General features: G+C 42.1%; 1 protein-coding gene across 5 annotated transcripts in view; it reads right to left on the minus strand.

The window, feature by feature from the left end:
- The window catches only part of LOC143127169 (NACHT, LRR and PYD domains-containing protein 3-like), a 101162-nt gene that overhangs the window by 58502 nt on the left and 29383 nt on the right, over window positions 1-13277 (minus strand). For 4 of the 5 annotated variants that reach the window (XM_076288481.1, XM_076288478.1, XM_076288480.1 and 1 more), the window contains exons 3-10: window positions 8256-8372; window positions 7555-7671; window positions 6459-6534; window positions 5791-5986; window positions 3804-5598; window positions 3490-3663; window positions 2555-2728; window positions 2020-2193 (exon numbers count right to left, since the gene is read on the minus strand). In XM_076288481.1, coding sequence (XP_076144596.1) covers window positions 2020-2193; window positions 2555-2728; window positions 3490-3663; window positions 3804-5598; window positions 5791-5986; window positions 6459-6534; window positions 7555-7671; window positions 8256-8372 — 2823 coding nt within the window. The remainder of the gene's footprint in view (window positions 1-2019; window positions 2194-2554; window positions 2729-3489; window positions 3664-3803; window positions 5599-5790; window positions 5987-6458; window positions 6535-7554; window positions 7672-8255; window positions 8373-13277) is intronic. The other variant, XM_076288479.1, reaches the window with a different exon arrangement.

Consider the following 13277-nt stretch of genomic DNA (forward strand, 5'->3'; position numbering starts at 1 on the left):
GTTTGTGACCAGTTCTCTTTTGTCTTCCTAGTGTCCAAGGGCCCGGGTGTTGGGACGACCCAGAGATAGAATGGGGTTACAGAGGGTTCTTTTTTGTTTGTTTATTAATGTTGTTTGGTTATTGATATTGTGTCTTGATGTTTCCCTAGGTTTCCTGGGTGGAAACCTTTTTGGGGAAGGAGGTGTGACGCCCCTCTGCTCCCCCTACGGGCCGTCTGCCGTTTTCCGTGGTGGCCACACGGGCAGGTTGCTGGCTTGCAGTGGGGAGACTAATTAAGGGAGATTGGCCTCACCTGGCGCCGGTGTAGGCCTATATATCATCGCCATCCCTTGTATCACTCTCTCTCTCCCATCGTTCAGACACATTTTTGACACACGCACTGCAAACCACTGCTACTCACTTACATATGACTAACACGCATCCATACACTTAATTTTTCACCCCCTAGACATATCCATTCATTCTAGATCACTTTAAATAAATATAATTTATTTATAATTGGAATCTGTTGTCAGCCTCTTTTGTGTTGTGCCATGAGCCGGGCGTAACATTATCTTGTGAGTCAACTACTGTAACGCCCTTCTGACAGGCCTCCCAGGCTGCACTATGACACCCTTTCAGATGATCCAAAATGTAGGTGGTGCGCCTGGTCTTCAATCAACCCAAAAGGGCACGTTACCCCGCTGCTCATTGAGCTTCACTGGCTAGAACCTGTAGCCGCCCACATTAAACTCAAATTGCTGATGCTTGTCTACAAAGTTGTTACCGATTCTGCAAGGACGTACTTGCCACCTCCTGACCACTGCGCTCCTCTAATGAACGCCACCTGGCTCTGCCACCCGTACGCTCACAGCAATCCAAACGTTTCTCACATGTTGTTCCAACGTTGTTTTCCCGTTGGTGGAATGTGCTTCCAGTTCCTAGCAGAACAGGGGCATCCCTCTCTATCTTCAAAAACCTCCTGAAGACCCAACTCATCCGAGAGTTCCTCCTCTCTTAGTGCTGCTAACAGCTGGACATACTCACCACTACCTTCCTCCCTATCCTGACTATCCCTCTACCTTCCTCCCTATCCTGACTATCCCTCTGCTCCCTCCCTATCCTGACTATCCCACCACCTTCCTCCCTATCCTGACTATCCCTCTACCTTCCTCCCTATCCTGACTATCCCTCTTCTCCCTCCCTTGACTTCACTTGAACTGTTATTCTATTCTATGTGAGTCGTACTTATTGCTGCACTAACAATATCCTAGTGGGACTGCACCTTTATTGCACCTTTATTGAGCCTGATTGTTGTGAGTCACTTTGGATAAAAGTGTCAGCTAAATGACTAAATGTAAATGTTACATACTGTAGGGGCAGAATTAACAATAAAGTTGAATTTGACAGGAATTTGACTTTGGAGTGAATACATGTGTTCTAGTGAGTGAGAGAAGGCCCCCCAAAAAGTTATCTGGGTTGTGTGTGTGTGTGTGTGTGTGTGTGTGTGTGTGTGTGTGTGTGTGTGTGTGTGTGTGTGTGTATGTGTAGTAAGGAGGGTTACCATTGTTCCATATGTTTATTATTTTAGGCTATAACTAAAAGGTGTGTATAACTAGGATAAGAGGCTAGTATCATATGCTTCATGCTTGTACAGGGTTCTGTCCTTGTAGATAGAGAAGATGTGATACAGGATGATCAAAGTGATGGAAGTGAAGAGAGCAGGTAATATGAAGGCTGCTCTGAACACAGTGAGAAGGATGAATAGAGGACAGCAGTGGAAATGGGAAGTAGTCAGGGCAATGCTGCAGAGCACTTAATAGTTACTACCCTATGAACCCTATGATGGGTCCTGGGGGGGCCTATCAGGACTGCTTATGCATAGAGGCCAGGATTTAGTCCTACGCCCCTGTCAGCTGTACAGGATGCCTGAATACTTTAAGTCTGTCATTTCACCAAAAAATGTACTTCCTCTACTTATGTGTGCATTCCTCCTCCTTATTGTTTCATGTAAAGTAAATGCAGCAACATCCACTAACCTTAATGTGTGCAGTGTGCAGAGTGGATCCTGCAGTAAAGCACACAGCTGAGTCACTCCCAAGACTCCGGGTATGCGCCCACTCAGATCCAGCTCAGTCATGAGTAAGGGGTTTGAACCCACAGCTGAAGCCACAGCAGCACAGGCTTCCTCAGCAGCACTACTTTTCAGGAACCTGGACAAATAAGGAGGACAAGCAACCTTTTATCTCAGCTGACATAAACATCACTGACGTGGGCATAAAAAACTAAAAAACATTGGCAAGTCAGGCATTCAAGCAATTATAAAATGATGACCTTTTTATCAGGGGGAAGGATGCATTGCTACCCATTTTTGTGTTTGTGATTATTTTACCTGCTTGGCCTGATGCTGCAGTTCTTACAGATTCAGTTTTCTCTGCAGGGACTTAACTTATCTGGTGCTTTCAAATATTATGTTCATGTCTGGTCAATAGAGCCCAACTGAATCTCTATACAAGGAGTTTCCATCCCAATAAGAAGCCAACTGCAACAGACCGTCCACAGAAAAATACTTACTGGACATTTGTCAGTGTACACTGTGGATCGTCCTTTAGGTCTAAAAGCAGTTTGACTCCAGATTTCCCTGGATCATTTCCTCTGAGGTCAAGCTCTCTGAGGTAATTGGGATTTGACCTCAGGGCTGAAGCCAGACTAGCATATCCCTTCCCTGTGATACTGCAGTCAGATAGCCTAGAAAGAAAGGAGTATTTAGTCAATGCACCAGAAAACACACAATATGTAGTTTTCCAAGTATATCTAAAGGATATATAGGCAGCAAGTTTTTAGGTAGAATTCCCCCTGTAATACTGTAGTTTAGTATATTGAGTAAAAAGGATTTGATGTAGGGTGTTTTCACATCCATAGTTTTTGTTTGAGCTAATGTGTGTTAAGGTGTGTGTGTGTGCGTGTGTGTGTGTGTGTGTGTCAGCACTATTACGAGGCAGGCAGGTGGGGAGTTTGACTGGGGAGCTACACTGCCTGCACAAATGAAGCCAGCAACTGATTAGACCTATTATGGGATACTGAAATGTATACTAAGTGTCCTAGGAGGTGTGTGTCTGTGTGTGTGTGTGTGTAGGGGGGGGGGGGGGGTCTTGGATGGTCACTGGTGTGAATGATCAGAATAATCAGGCATTGACAATATATTATTGATGGTGCTATCGTTGTGGGTGGGCCCCAAAATCAATTTGATTTGATTTAATCAAACTTTTGCCCAGGGCCCCATGAGGGCTTGGGCCGGCTCTGCACACAGGTGTTCTGTGGGGAGCTTGGGGAGAACAGACAGGGAGCAGAAGGGCAAGATCCCACTGCACACTCCCACCAGACTGCCATGTGCAACATCACTGCTGCTACGATGGTAAGACACCCCCAACCCACACAATGGACACATGCATCATACTTCACAAATGAAGCCATAGACTGGATCATTAAGAAATATTAAAATGTCTTACCTGAGTGTCTCCAGTGCACAGTTTGGGTTACCCAGTCCACTACACAAGTGTTGAACCCCAGTATCTCCAATACTGTTGTCACTGAGGTCCAGATGTTTCAGTTTTGAAGATGCTTTGGCGAGAACAGATGCCAGACCTGCACAGCTCCTCTCAGTGAGCCTACAGCTGTTGAGCCTTAAGGGGAAAAACATTCCATCAGTTACTAGACTCTCTGGAAATGTGTTTGATGCCATAAGTACATAGTGTAGTCGTGTTTCTTAATCAATGCCATCACTCTCTCATTTTCAGTAAAAACAAATTGTTATTTTACTCACAGAGCTTTTTGGGATTCTTCCACTACTGGCTGCAGCCTTAGGAGACATTCATCAGACCTGATGTACTTCTCCAAGTCAAACACATCCAGCTTTTCTTCTGATGTCAGAAGCACAAACACGAGAGCTGACCACTGTGTGGATGACAGTTTGGCTTCAGAAAGTGTCCCTGCACTCAGGAAGCTTTGGACCTCCTTCACTAAGGAGTGATCATTGATTTCATTCAGACAGTGGAAGAGGTTGATAACTCTTTCTGATGATGGAATCTCCCGGATCTTTGCCTTGATGTAACTGGCAATTTCCTCTTTGCCCTCATCTTGTACTCTCTGCAGTAGGCCACGTAGGAGTCTCTGGTTGGATTCCAGAGAGAGGCCAAGAAGAAAACGGAGGAAAAGATCAAAGCGCCCATCTTCATGTTTCAAGGCTTTGTCCACAGCACTCTTATGTAAGGTGGTCATGGATTTGTTCGCTGGTCGTTGAATCAGAAGCTGAATGACAGTTCTGGTGGCTTGCTTTGGGGTTATGAGATCCATCCTTTCAGTTCTAAACATCAGCATCACATACAAAGCAGCAAGATACTCCTGGATGCTCAGATGCACAAAGCAGTACAACTTTTCCTGATGAAGGCCTGTCTCTTCTCGAAAGATCTGGGTGCAAATGCCACAGTGTACTGCTGCCTCTGTGACATCAATATGACTCTCTTTCAGGTCGTTTTCATAAAAGATTAGATTGCCCTTCTCCAGCTGCTCGTAGGCCAACTTTCCAAGAGCAAGGAGACTAGCCTGGTTCCACTGTGGATCTGTGTCATAAACTCCTTCAAACTTCAGACTCCTCTGCTTGGTTTGAAAAACAAGTAAATATGTGTACATCTCTGTCAAAGTCTTTGGAACTTCTTTGCATCCTTCAGTCTTAAGAAGAAATTCAAGCACAGTAGCAGCAATCCAGCAAAACACTGGTATGTGGCACATAATGTGGAGGCTTTTTGATGATCTGATGTGAGAGAAGACTTTGTTGGCAATAGTCTGATCACAGATTCTCTTCCTGAAGTACTCCTCCTTTTGTGGGTCACTGAATCCTTGTACTTCTGTGACCCGATCAACACAGTCAGGAGGGATTTGATTGGCTGCTGCTGGTCGAGAAGTGACCCAAAGCAGAGCAGAGGGAAGCAGATTACCCTGGATGAGATTTGTCAGGAGAACATCCAATGAACTCGCCTTTGTCACTTCAGTCAAGACTTCATTTTTCTGGAAGTCTAGTGGGAGTCGACACTCATCAAGTCCGTCAAAGATGAACAACACTTTGTACTTCTCCTGGCTGGGAAAAGTTAACTGCTTCATTTCAGAGAAGAAATGGAGGAGTTTCCTCAAAGAAAACTTTTTGTCTTTCAAGGGGTTGAGCTCCCGAAAAGGCAGTGGAAATATGAAGTGGACATCCTGGTTTTCTTTTCTTTCAGCCCAGTCCAGGATGAACTTTTGAACTGAGACGGTTTTGCCAATGCCAGCTACTCCCTTTGTGATCACACTTCTGATTGGCTGGTCTTGGCCAGGTAAGGGCTTAAAGATGTCTCTGCATTTGATTGGTGTCTCCTGTCCAGCTGGTGTCTTGGATATGGACTCAATCTGCCTGACTTCATGCTCCTCATTTACTTTCCCACTTCCTCCCTCTGTGATATAGACCTCTGTGTAGATCTTTTCCAGCAGAGCAGAGCTCCCTTGCTTGGGTATTCCTTCAAACACACTCTGGTACTTGTTCTTGAGATTGTTCTTCAGCTGAGTTTGACAAACTACATCCTGTTCATCTAATTCACAAAAACATAAAACATAATGCAATATAATCATGTTTAGCAAGCCACCAACACCAAAGATATCCAGTTAATCTCTTTCACAATATAATGCAAGACATTGACACATATACTGATATTTCCGATGTTTCTCTAATGTAACTTATTGATGACAACCATTGCAAATACAGATAAAGAAACATTTCCTACTTTCTTGCAGTTTGTCAGCAATATTGTTCTGATTCATGTTCCTCAGGAAGTGCAGTGCCATCTTGAGAGCCCCTTCTCTGGCATCACTCTCATCCTGCTCTTTACCCTCAAAGTTTTCTTGGTAATCTGGACTCAGAATCTTCTTGAATCTCTTCAGCTCATTCTTCACAAAGTCGATGATCTTCTCCTCAAGCACCTGGTATACAAATATCTGATTACACTTCCCATTACAATACCCAGGTTTTGAATAAGACCATATTGTTACTGTCCTGTACTACTGATGGTACTAATTATTATCTTAACCCTAATCATGTGCATAAGAAAAATGTAATGTAAAATATTGTCTATACACAACAACTGATAAAGAGTTAATATTAATCCTGAAACCATCACTATCAAATGGTATACATGTGGTGAAGTGGTGAAGCAGGTGCACTCAACTCCCAAAAACACAGCGACTTCGGGTACGGGTTAAAATTAATATCAAATAAAACTTGAAAAATGGAACTCCCAAGCTTTTACTCATGAAGTTTATACTTTATTGGACCATGTCCGCTGTTACCAATAAAATATAAACTATGAGTAAAAGCTTGAGTGTGCGGTTTTTCACATTTAATGTATTAATGTAAACAGTGTCTCAGTGCATTATGATATGGCTGTATCCAAACCTGGAATATGTGCTTGAGGTCCCCCTCGGTAAACTGGCCACTGAGAGCATCTGGTTTACATCCTTCCATTTGGCCACTGAGTATTTAAGGCACAACAAACCACACATTTATTTACATTACTTGTGTATGCAAGTCTTAGTGGGTAAAAATGATCCCCACAGTTCTTCTGTCGTTGGAATTTATGGCAGCCCCAATTCCACAGTAAAACCTTCTAATATTCTGGCCAATAACACTTGGATGTATCAAAAACAAAGTTGGTATGGGGTCAGTGACCCAGTTTGAAGAAAGCACACACATTACGCATAATTTGACGGCAAGGTTGCACTGCAGTACATAACCTTTTTGGCAAGTGACTGACCATTGAAACAAGTCATGTCAACCTAACTCATATGGCTGCCATTTTGTGTTGTGTAATTTCACAGGCCATACATTTCATCCCATTTTCACCAATTACTCTACAGATGATCTTCCTGCCAAGCCCCACTCGTACAGGTGAGGGATGCCTCTTATATTTTGCTAAAATTATTCTTATACTTATTTTAACTTTGTCTTTTGCAGTTTATGCTTTTGTTTATCATCATCTTTATTATCACTATTGTTTGGTTTGTTGGGGGGAGGCATGTACCAAAAATGTGGAACTGGGATGTTCTTTGTATTCCAAATACATACATTTAAATAGATGAATGGATGTACACAGACAGATGCACCATGCAGATGTAGAAAGGTATGTGATTCATTAATAACTGGTAATGCTTTCATCCAATCACTAATCAACTTTACATCAGTGATTGGCTTGCAGTTACTTTTGCAAGTAGCCTACTTCTGGGTGTGTGGGGTCATTGAAGGTTTTTTCACATGTTTAGCCACCCAGATTCAAGTGCTTCATAGGTTGTTCAGCTCATTAAAACAGCAGAATCATGGATATTTAGTTCAACATGCATCCATTTTTCTAGAAGTGGCTTTGTAAATGTAACAAGTGAATTGCACAGGCATTACATTGCTTACTGTGTGTTTACATTACACTGTAAGATATGCTGTGAACATTTCAACCATCCAGTCACAAAGTACTTATTCTGTGAGTGTTTTATGGACTTGCCTTGATCCATCTGTGACCTCATCATGTTTGAAGTTTATGGGGCGATCCTCTGATCGGTCACTCTTCATGGACACACAAGTGGGCACAGGTGATGGAGGCCTCTCATGATGGAATGAGCTGTGGTATAAAAATACACCCAATCATGGAGTTGACATAACACAATATTTTATGAAGTTGACATGTTTCACAATATTTTATGCTGATCCTCTAAAAAATTTGATTGTTCATAAAATACTGCACAATGTGATAGGGTTGCTACCAATGACTATGTTCATAGTTGATTAATCTGTTGATTTATTTTCTTTGATAATCGATTTGTTGTTTAATTGATTAAATGTAAGAAAATGAAGACAAAGTGTTTATCAGTGTTCCCCAAAGACCAATATTTTGTCCTCAAAATGCCTTGTTTTGTCCCCCACCACACATATTTAGTTAGTTGCCATAAGAGCAAGTAAAGCAAAACAATATTAAAGCTAATATGAATTCTCAACTCCACATCCAAATAACATGACGTGACATTGCTCTTCAGGGCCTGCAGGGGGCAGTGCAGTACAAAATATATAGATTACCACAGACCATGGAAAACGACAAATATTGATCTATTGATTAGCCTACTGTTTGATTCCAGTATACTGTAAACTGTGAACATGTCAACCATCCAGTCACAGAGTACTGATTCTGTGGGTGTTTTATGGACTTGCCTTGATCCATCTTTGACATCGTCATGTTTGAAGTTTATGGGGCGATCCTCTGACTGGTCACTCTTCATAGACACACAAGTGGGCACAGGTGATGGAGGTCTGTCATGATGAAATGACCTGTGGTACAAAAATACACCCAATCATCGAGTTGATATATCCTAAATGTCTCACAATATTTTATGGGGTTGACATGTTTCACAATATTTTATGGTGATCCTCTAAATCTTTATTTATAAACTAAGTATATGGTGATCCTCACTCTTTTGATTCTGTGAGGAAAATTTGGTCTCTGCATTTATCCCAATCCATGAATTAGTGAAACACACTCAGCACACAGTGAACACACAGTGAGGTGAAGCATACACTAATCCCGGCGCAGTAAGCTGCCTGCAACAACAGTGGCGTGAGGGTTTAGGTGCTCAAGGGCACTTCAGCCATGCCTACTGGTCAGGATTCGAACCGGCAACCCTCCAGTTACAAGTCCGAAGTGCTAACCAGTAGGCCACGACTGCCCCCAAACTACTGCACAATGTGATAGGGCTGTTACTAAGGATTATTTTTTATAGTTGATTAATCTGTTGGCTATTTTCTTGATTAATCAATTAATTGTTTAATCAATAAAATGGCAGAAAATGTTCTTCAGTGTTCCCCTAAGCCCAATATTTTGTCCTCAAAAGTCTTGTGTTGTTCACACACCAAACATATATAATTAACTGTCATAAAAGGGTAAATCCACGGACACCAAAGTAAAGTTAACGACTATCAACATTCTCATTACATTTCACTTCTGCTAGGCTACTTATCAACCTGTTTGTATCAATGCGTTGCTCAGTAGCAAGTATCATTTGTATCATACACACAACAGAAAAGTAGCCCCTTCAATATAACTAAAAATAGTTCCCATATAAACATATAAGCATAACAGTAACATATGAACATATGAAAGTTTGAAGGAGAATTCTGATGATTTTTCACATATATCTCCGTTTCTCAAGGTCACCGCAAGTACTGTCAGTATGAAAAAAACTAAAACAAATCCGTTTTACCTAGCTCGAGTTGCTAGTTCCAACAGCTAAAGCAGCTAGGCAACTACAGCGCTACCCTCTGGGGGTATGAACATGGGGGCTCATGTTCATGCCCCCACAGTAAATACCCGACAAACACAGGACGTCCCCTGGACCTTATGCGGACATTCACGACGTCCCCGATTGGTCCCCAACGTCATGTTCTCTAGCGGGCGTTCCGTTAAAGTTATTGACGTCCGGAGCAAGTTATCCTTTGGTTATTGTGCGACGTCCGGTGCCGGACTTTCTGGGGACGTCACCGTTAGGTCTCTCGGATGACATTCGCATTTTGTCATTTCAAAGACGTCCTAAGGACGTCCTTGTGTGGGCCCGACAATAACGTTATACCGGGGACATCAAGGGGACGTTTGTTTATTAAGTACACACATGGCAGCGGAGTTGAAAGAGCTGGATGTGGAGTAGAAACATCTGGAATCTATTCCTTTCAGCTTAACGTTGGCTACAAAGAGCATTCATAGCCTAGAGAAAACTATAAAAAAATGTATCTGCAATGTTCCAGGAAGATAGGCTTACATCTATTTTTAGGCTGTCCCTGTTTGATCACAGGTTCAAGAAAACGCCTTAGAGTGGATATAACTTCAATGCATTCTAGTTATATGTCATGTACTTTCTTTCATGTTGAGTTTTGGGCAGTTCCAGCGTTATGGATGTGACAATTGGACTCATATTGGTAAACAAAATGCCTTAAAGTGGGGGCAAAATTAGTATCAGTGAATTAATTTGCATACATTTTAATGTAACCTCTGTCCTCTGAATACTGAGAAATCCTCAAATTGCATATAATAAATTTCATCCTAAGAATACAAGCCATTTTATCAGCGTTATGGATGTGACATGAAATGGACACACTTTTGTGAGAGATTACAGGTTTTCTACAAACCTGAATTTTGAAGGAAACTGCCGAAACTATGATATATGCAGCATGAAGGAGACTTGAATGAACACAAAAAGTGTGTTTTTGAAACTATGCTCATTTTCGTAATGCATTATGTAGGAAAAACTGGCGTTATGGATGTGACGGTTTCACGTTATGGATGTGACGTGTCTGAACCAGTCCTCGACAAACTACATAAAACACATAATTAAGTAGTGAATTTTGATATGAAAGAATTGAAATAGTAATCATGAAAAACTAGCAATGAAAGTATTGCTTCCTCAGTGCCCACTAAGATCCACAGGAAGAATCAGGACAACAAGGACAAGTCATTTAAAATATAAAAAGGAATTAATTTTTTTCTTTTACCGTCATCAATGCACATGAGTTGCAGGAGTAGGAGATGGAGACAAATTGACTTTGACTTGAATTGACTTGAATTAAGCGTGATTTATTTTTGCGAAGAGAATATGCAGGACTGAGAGGCGGTCATATTTTATACCGCTATGCGGTACATCTAGTTTATTGCTGCCGTTACTCATGTTACTCTGTGAGTATTAGCAGAGACTTTCTAATATGGAGACACAGCACTCCATAGAAATGCATGGGGCTAGTTTGTCACGCCAATATGGCCGTTGTCTACACATATCCCACCCCTTCCTCGGCAAAATGAATACATTGAGCCAATCATGTGGTGTGATGTGAAGACATCGTGCCAATCATGTGTTGTGATCTCGCCGCTGGAGCAAGATTGGTGTCGTGAAGCCTTGCGCATGCGCATTTCTGCTGAATAGGATGCTCGACGAGTGCCCATAAAGCGTTGTCATATGGCCGCCGAGTGGAGGGACTTGCCTAAAAGGACTTTGGTATTAATTACAGAGGACCTGACACTTCAAATGCTGGCATATCGCGTGTTAAGCAGACGTGAACGGCAGGCTGAACAGATCTGCAACAGAAGGAGGTTGCTATGTTAACTCCAGCTGCAAAGTCAGCCATCTTCACCAGCTAACACGATAATCCAGTTACTGTACAACAGTATGACAGTTACGGGAAGATAATCGCTCAGATTTTCAGATTTTTATTAGGCCACTTGAAAATAGGCTATGGCTAGGCTAATCACTGGAGGTATTTTAATATTATGTTTGTTTTGCTAATGCTTAGGCGAGGCCTCCCTGTGGTTTTGATCAAACTAATAATCTTTGAAATGTCAATTGTAAACACTAAGGTGAAATGCATTGAAACTGACATGCCACCAGAACAGACGTTTTATCGGCTTTGAGGTATAATAAAGTCTCCAGTCTTGTAAATTTACATAATGTAACACCCATAACGTCACATCCATAACGCACCATTAAAGGTTTTAAAAGTAAGAAAGGGGCACAATTTGGTCATCACACTTTACATTGATATAAATCAGCTGTGCACAGACACTATGGACATTGTCGCATCAACACTGTATGTGTAGCATAAACTTTTCCTATAAAACGTTATGGATGTGACATGGCCATGGAACTTGCTGACTTAAAAACAAAAGCCTTACAAATGTAAGGAGTTGTGCTCTTAAAGGCAAGCTGAGCATAGACATTGCTCTACCATTCCCTTGTCAATGTGGAATTTGTCAAATGAGACAATTTGTTTGAACCTTGGGTCCATTTATCCACTTTTTAAATATGTATAATATTACCATGTGAAAAATTTTGTTTCAGGTATGGTTGCACACCGTATTTATGATGTGAAAAGAGTGTCATGCTCCATCAAATTCAATCAGATCAGTTACAAACAATAAAATATAGACCTAAATGAAGATTTTAACAACAGTTCTATTTGCATATGCACAACTTTTTTTTTCCATGGTAAGGATGACCTTTGCATGAAATTGCCCTTTTGCTTCCCAGCATGCATTGCAATTCATTTACACATTTTAGGCTATTATTAGTTTGTTTTGAATTTTGAAACAATATGGTTTGAACAATTTAGCTTAGGCTAGCCTAAGCCTACTCTGATGATGTTTTGAACATTATGCTACGGCAGACTTTTTTTCCCACGGACCACCTTTTACATCCTGACTCGGCTCGCGTACCCCCACCATCCGACACATAAAAAAGTAAGACATTCTGTTGACGCATTCCAGGCATCATGTTTAATTAGCTCTACATGATAACAAATAACAAAATCAAAATGTGCTACTGGTCTATGAGCTCTCACGCTAAAAAAACATTGTGGAGAACAACATTAGACTGGTTAGATAGCACCTCACTGCAAACCATGCACTGTGGCTTTGGGGAGTCTGTCTCCAAATCCACGAGAAGCCTAGGCCTATATGCCTCATCATACTTTTGTTTTCTTCGCGCAGTCTTTTCTGTCTTGTCCTTTCTTTTTACCCTGCGCTCTGTAGCCACCTCCGCATACATCATTCTGCCCCCACCTCCTCATCCTCATTGCTACCTTTCTCCCGCTCTGTTTCTCTCGCTTCTCCTCTTCGATCGCTTTAATTAGGCCTTTTGGACAGTGTCCATCTTGTTAGCCAGTTTTCAATGTTTGTGTAGCTTTCCACCTGTAGCCTATACTTCCACGAAACTAACGCACCAGATATCGAGGAGCATCTCGCTGCAGCCTGCGGGAAGGCGGGGCTTGACATCAAGCCCAGCCCACATCCAAGTCAGCCATGTTTTTTGTATTACGTCACGCAGTTTAAAATTGCTGGCGGCGAGAGGAGGGAGGGAGGCAGTCGTCGGACTCGGCAGAGAGAGCCAGGACTCGCAACGAGACTGGGCGAGCTGCTAGTGCTACATTCTACAAACCAGCAACTTACTGCAAAACACGTTTTATTGAGTAATTCAACACGTAAACTGTGGATTCAAACCAGTGCAGCAACTCGCAACAGCACCAACGTTTCCATAAGAACGCTGTTGTCACACTACTCGTTCGTCAGATAGGAACTAGCTAGCTGGCTAGCTAGCCAGCAAAGTTAACCACCCAGATGGCAAGAGGCTGGCGGCGGCCCACCGGTTTCGCTGTCGCCGGCGGACCGCTGAGTTTTTGCACATCGGTTCTACCGCGGTC

Source organism: Alosa pseudoharengus, unplaced genomic scaffold, assembly GCF_046254945.1.
Source record: "Alosa pseudoharengus isolate Yale_2024_CS ecotype anadromous, Long Island Sound unplaced genomic scaffold, YU_APseudo_1.1 YU_APseudo_1.1_scf_17, whole genome shotgun sequence".
NCBI lineage: Eukaryota > Metazoa > Chordata > Actinopteri > Clupeiformes > Clupeidae > Alosa > Alosa pseudoharengus.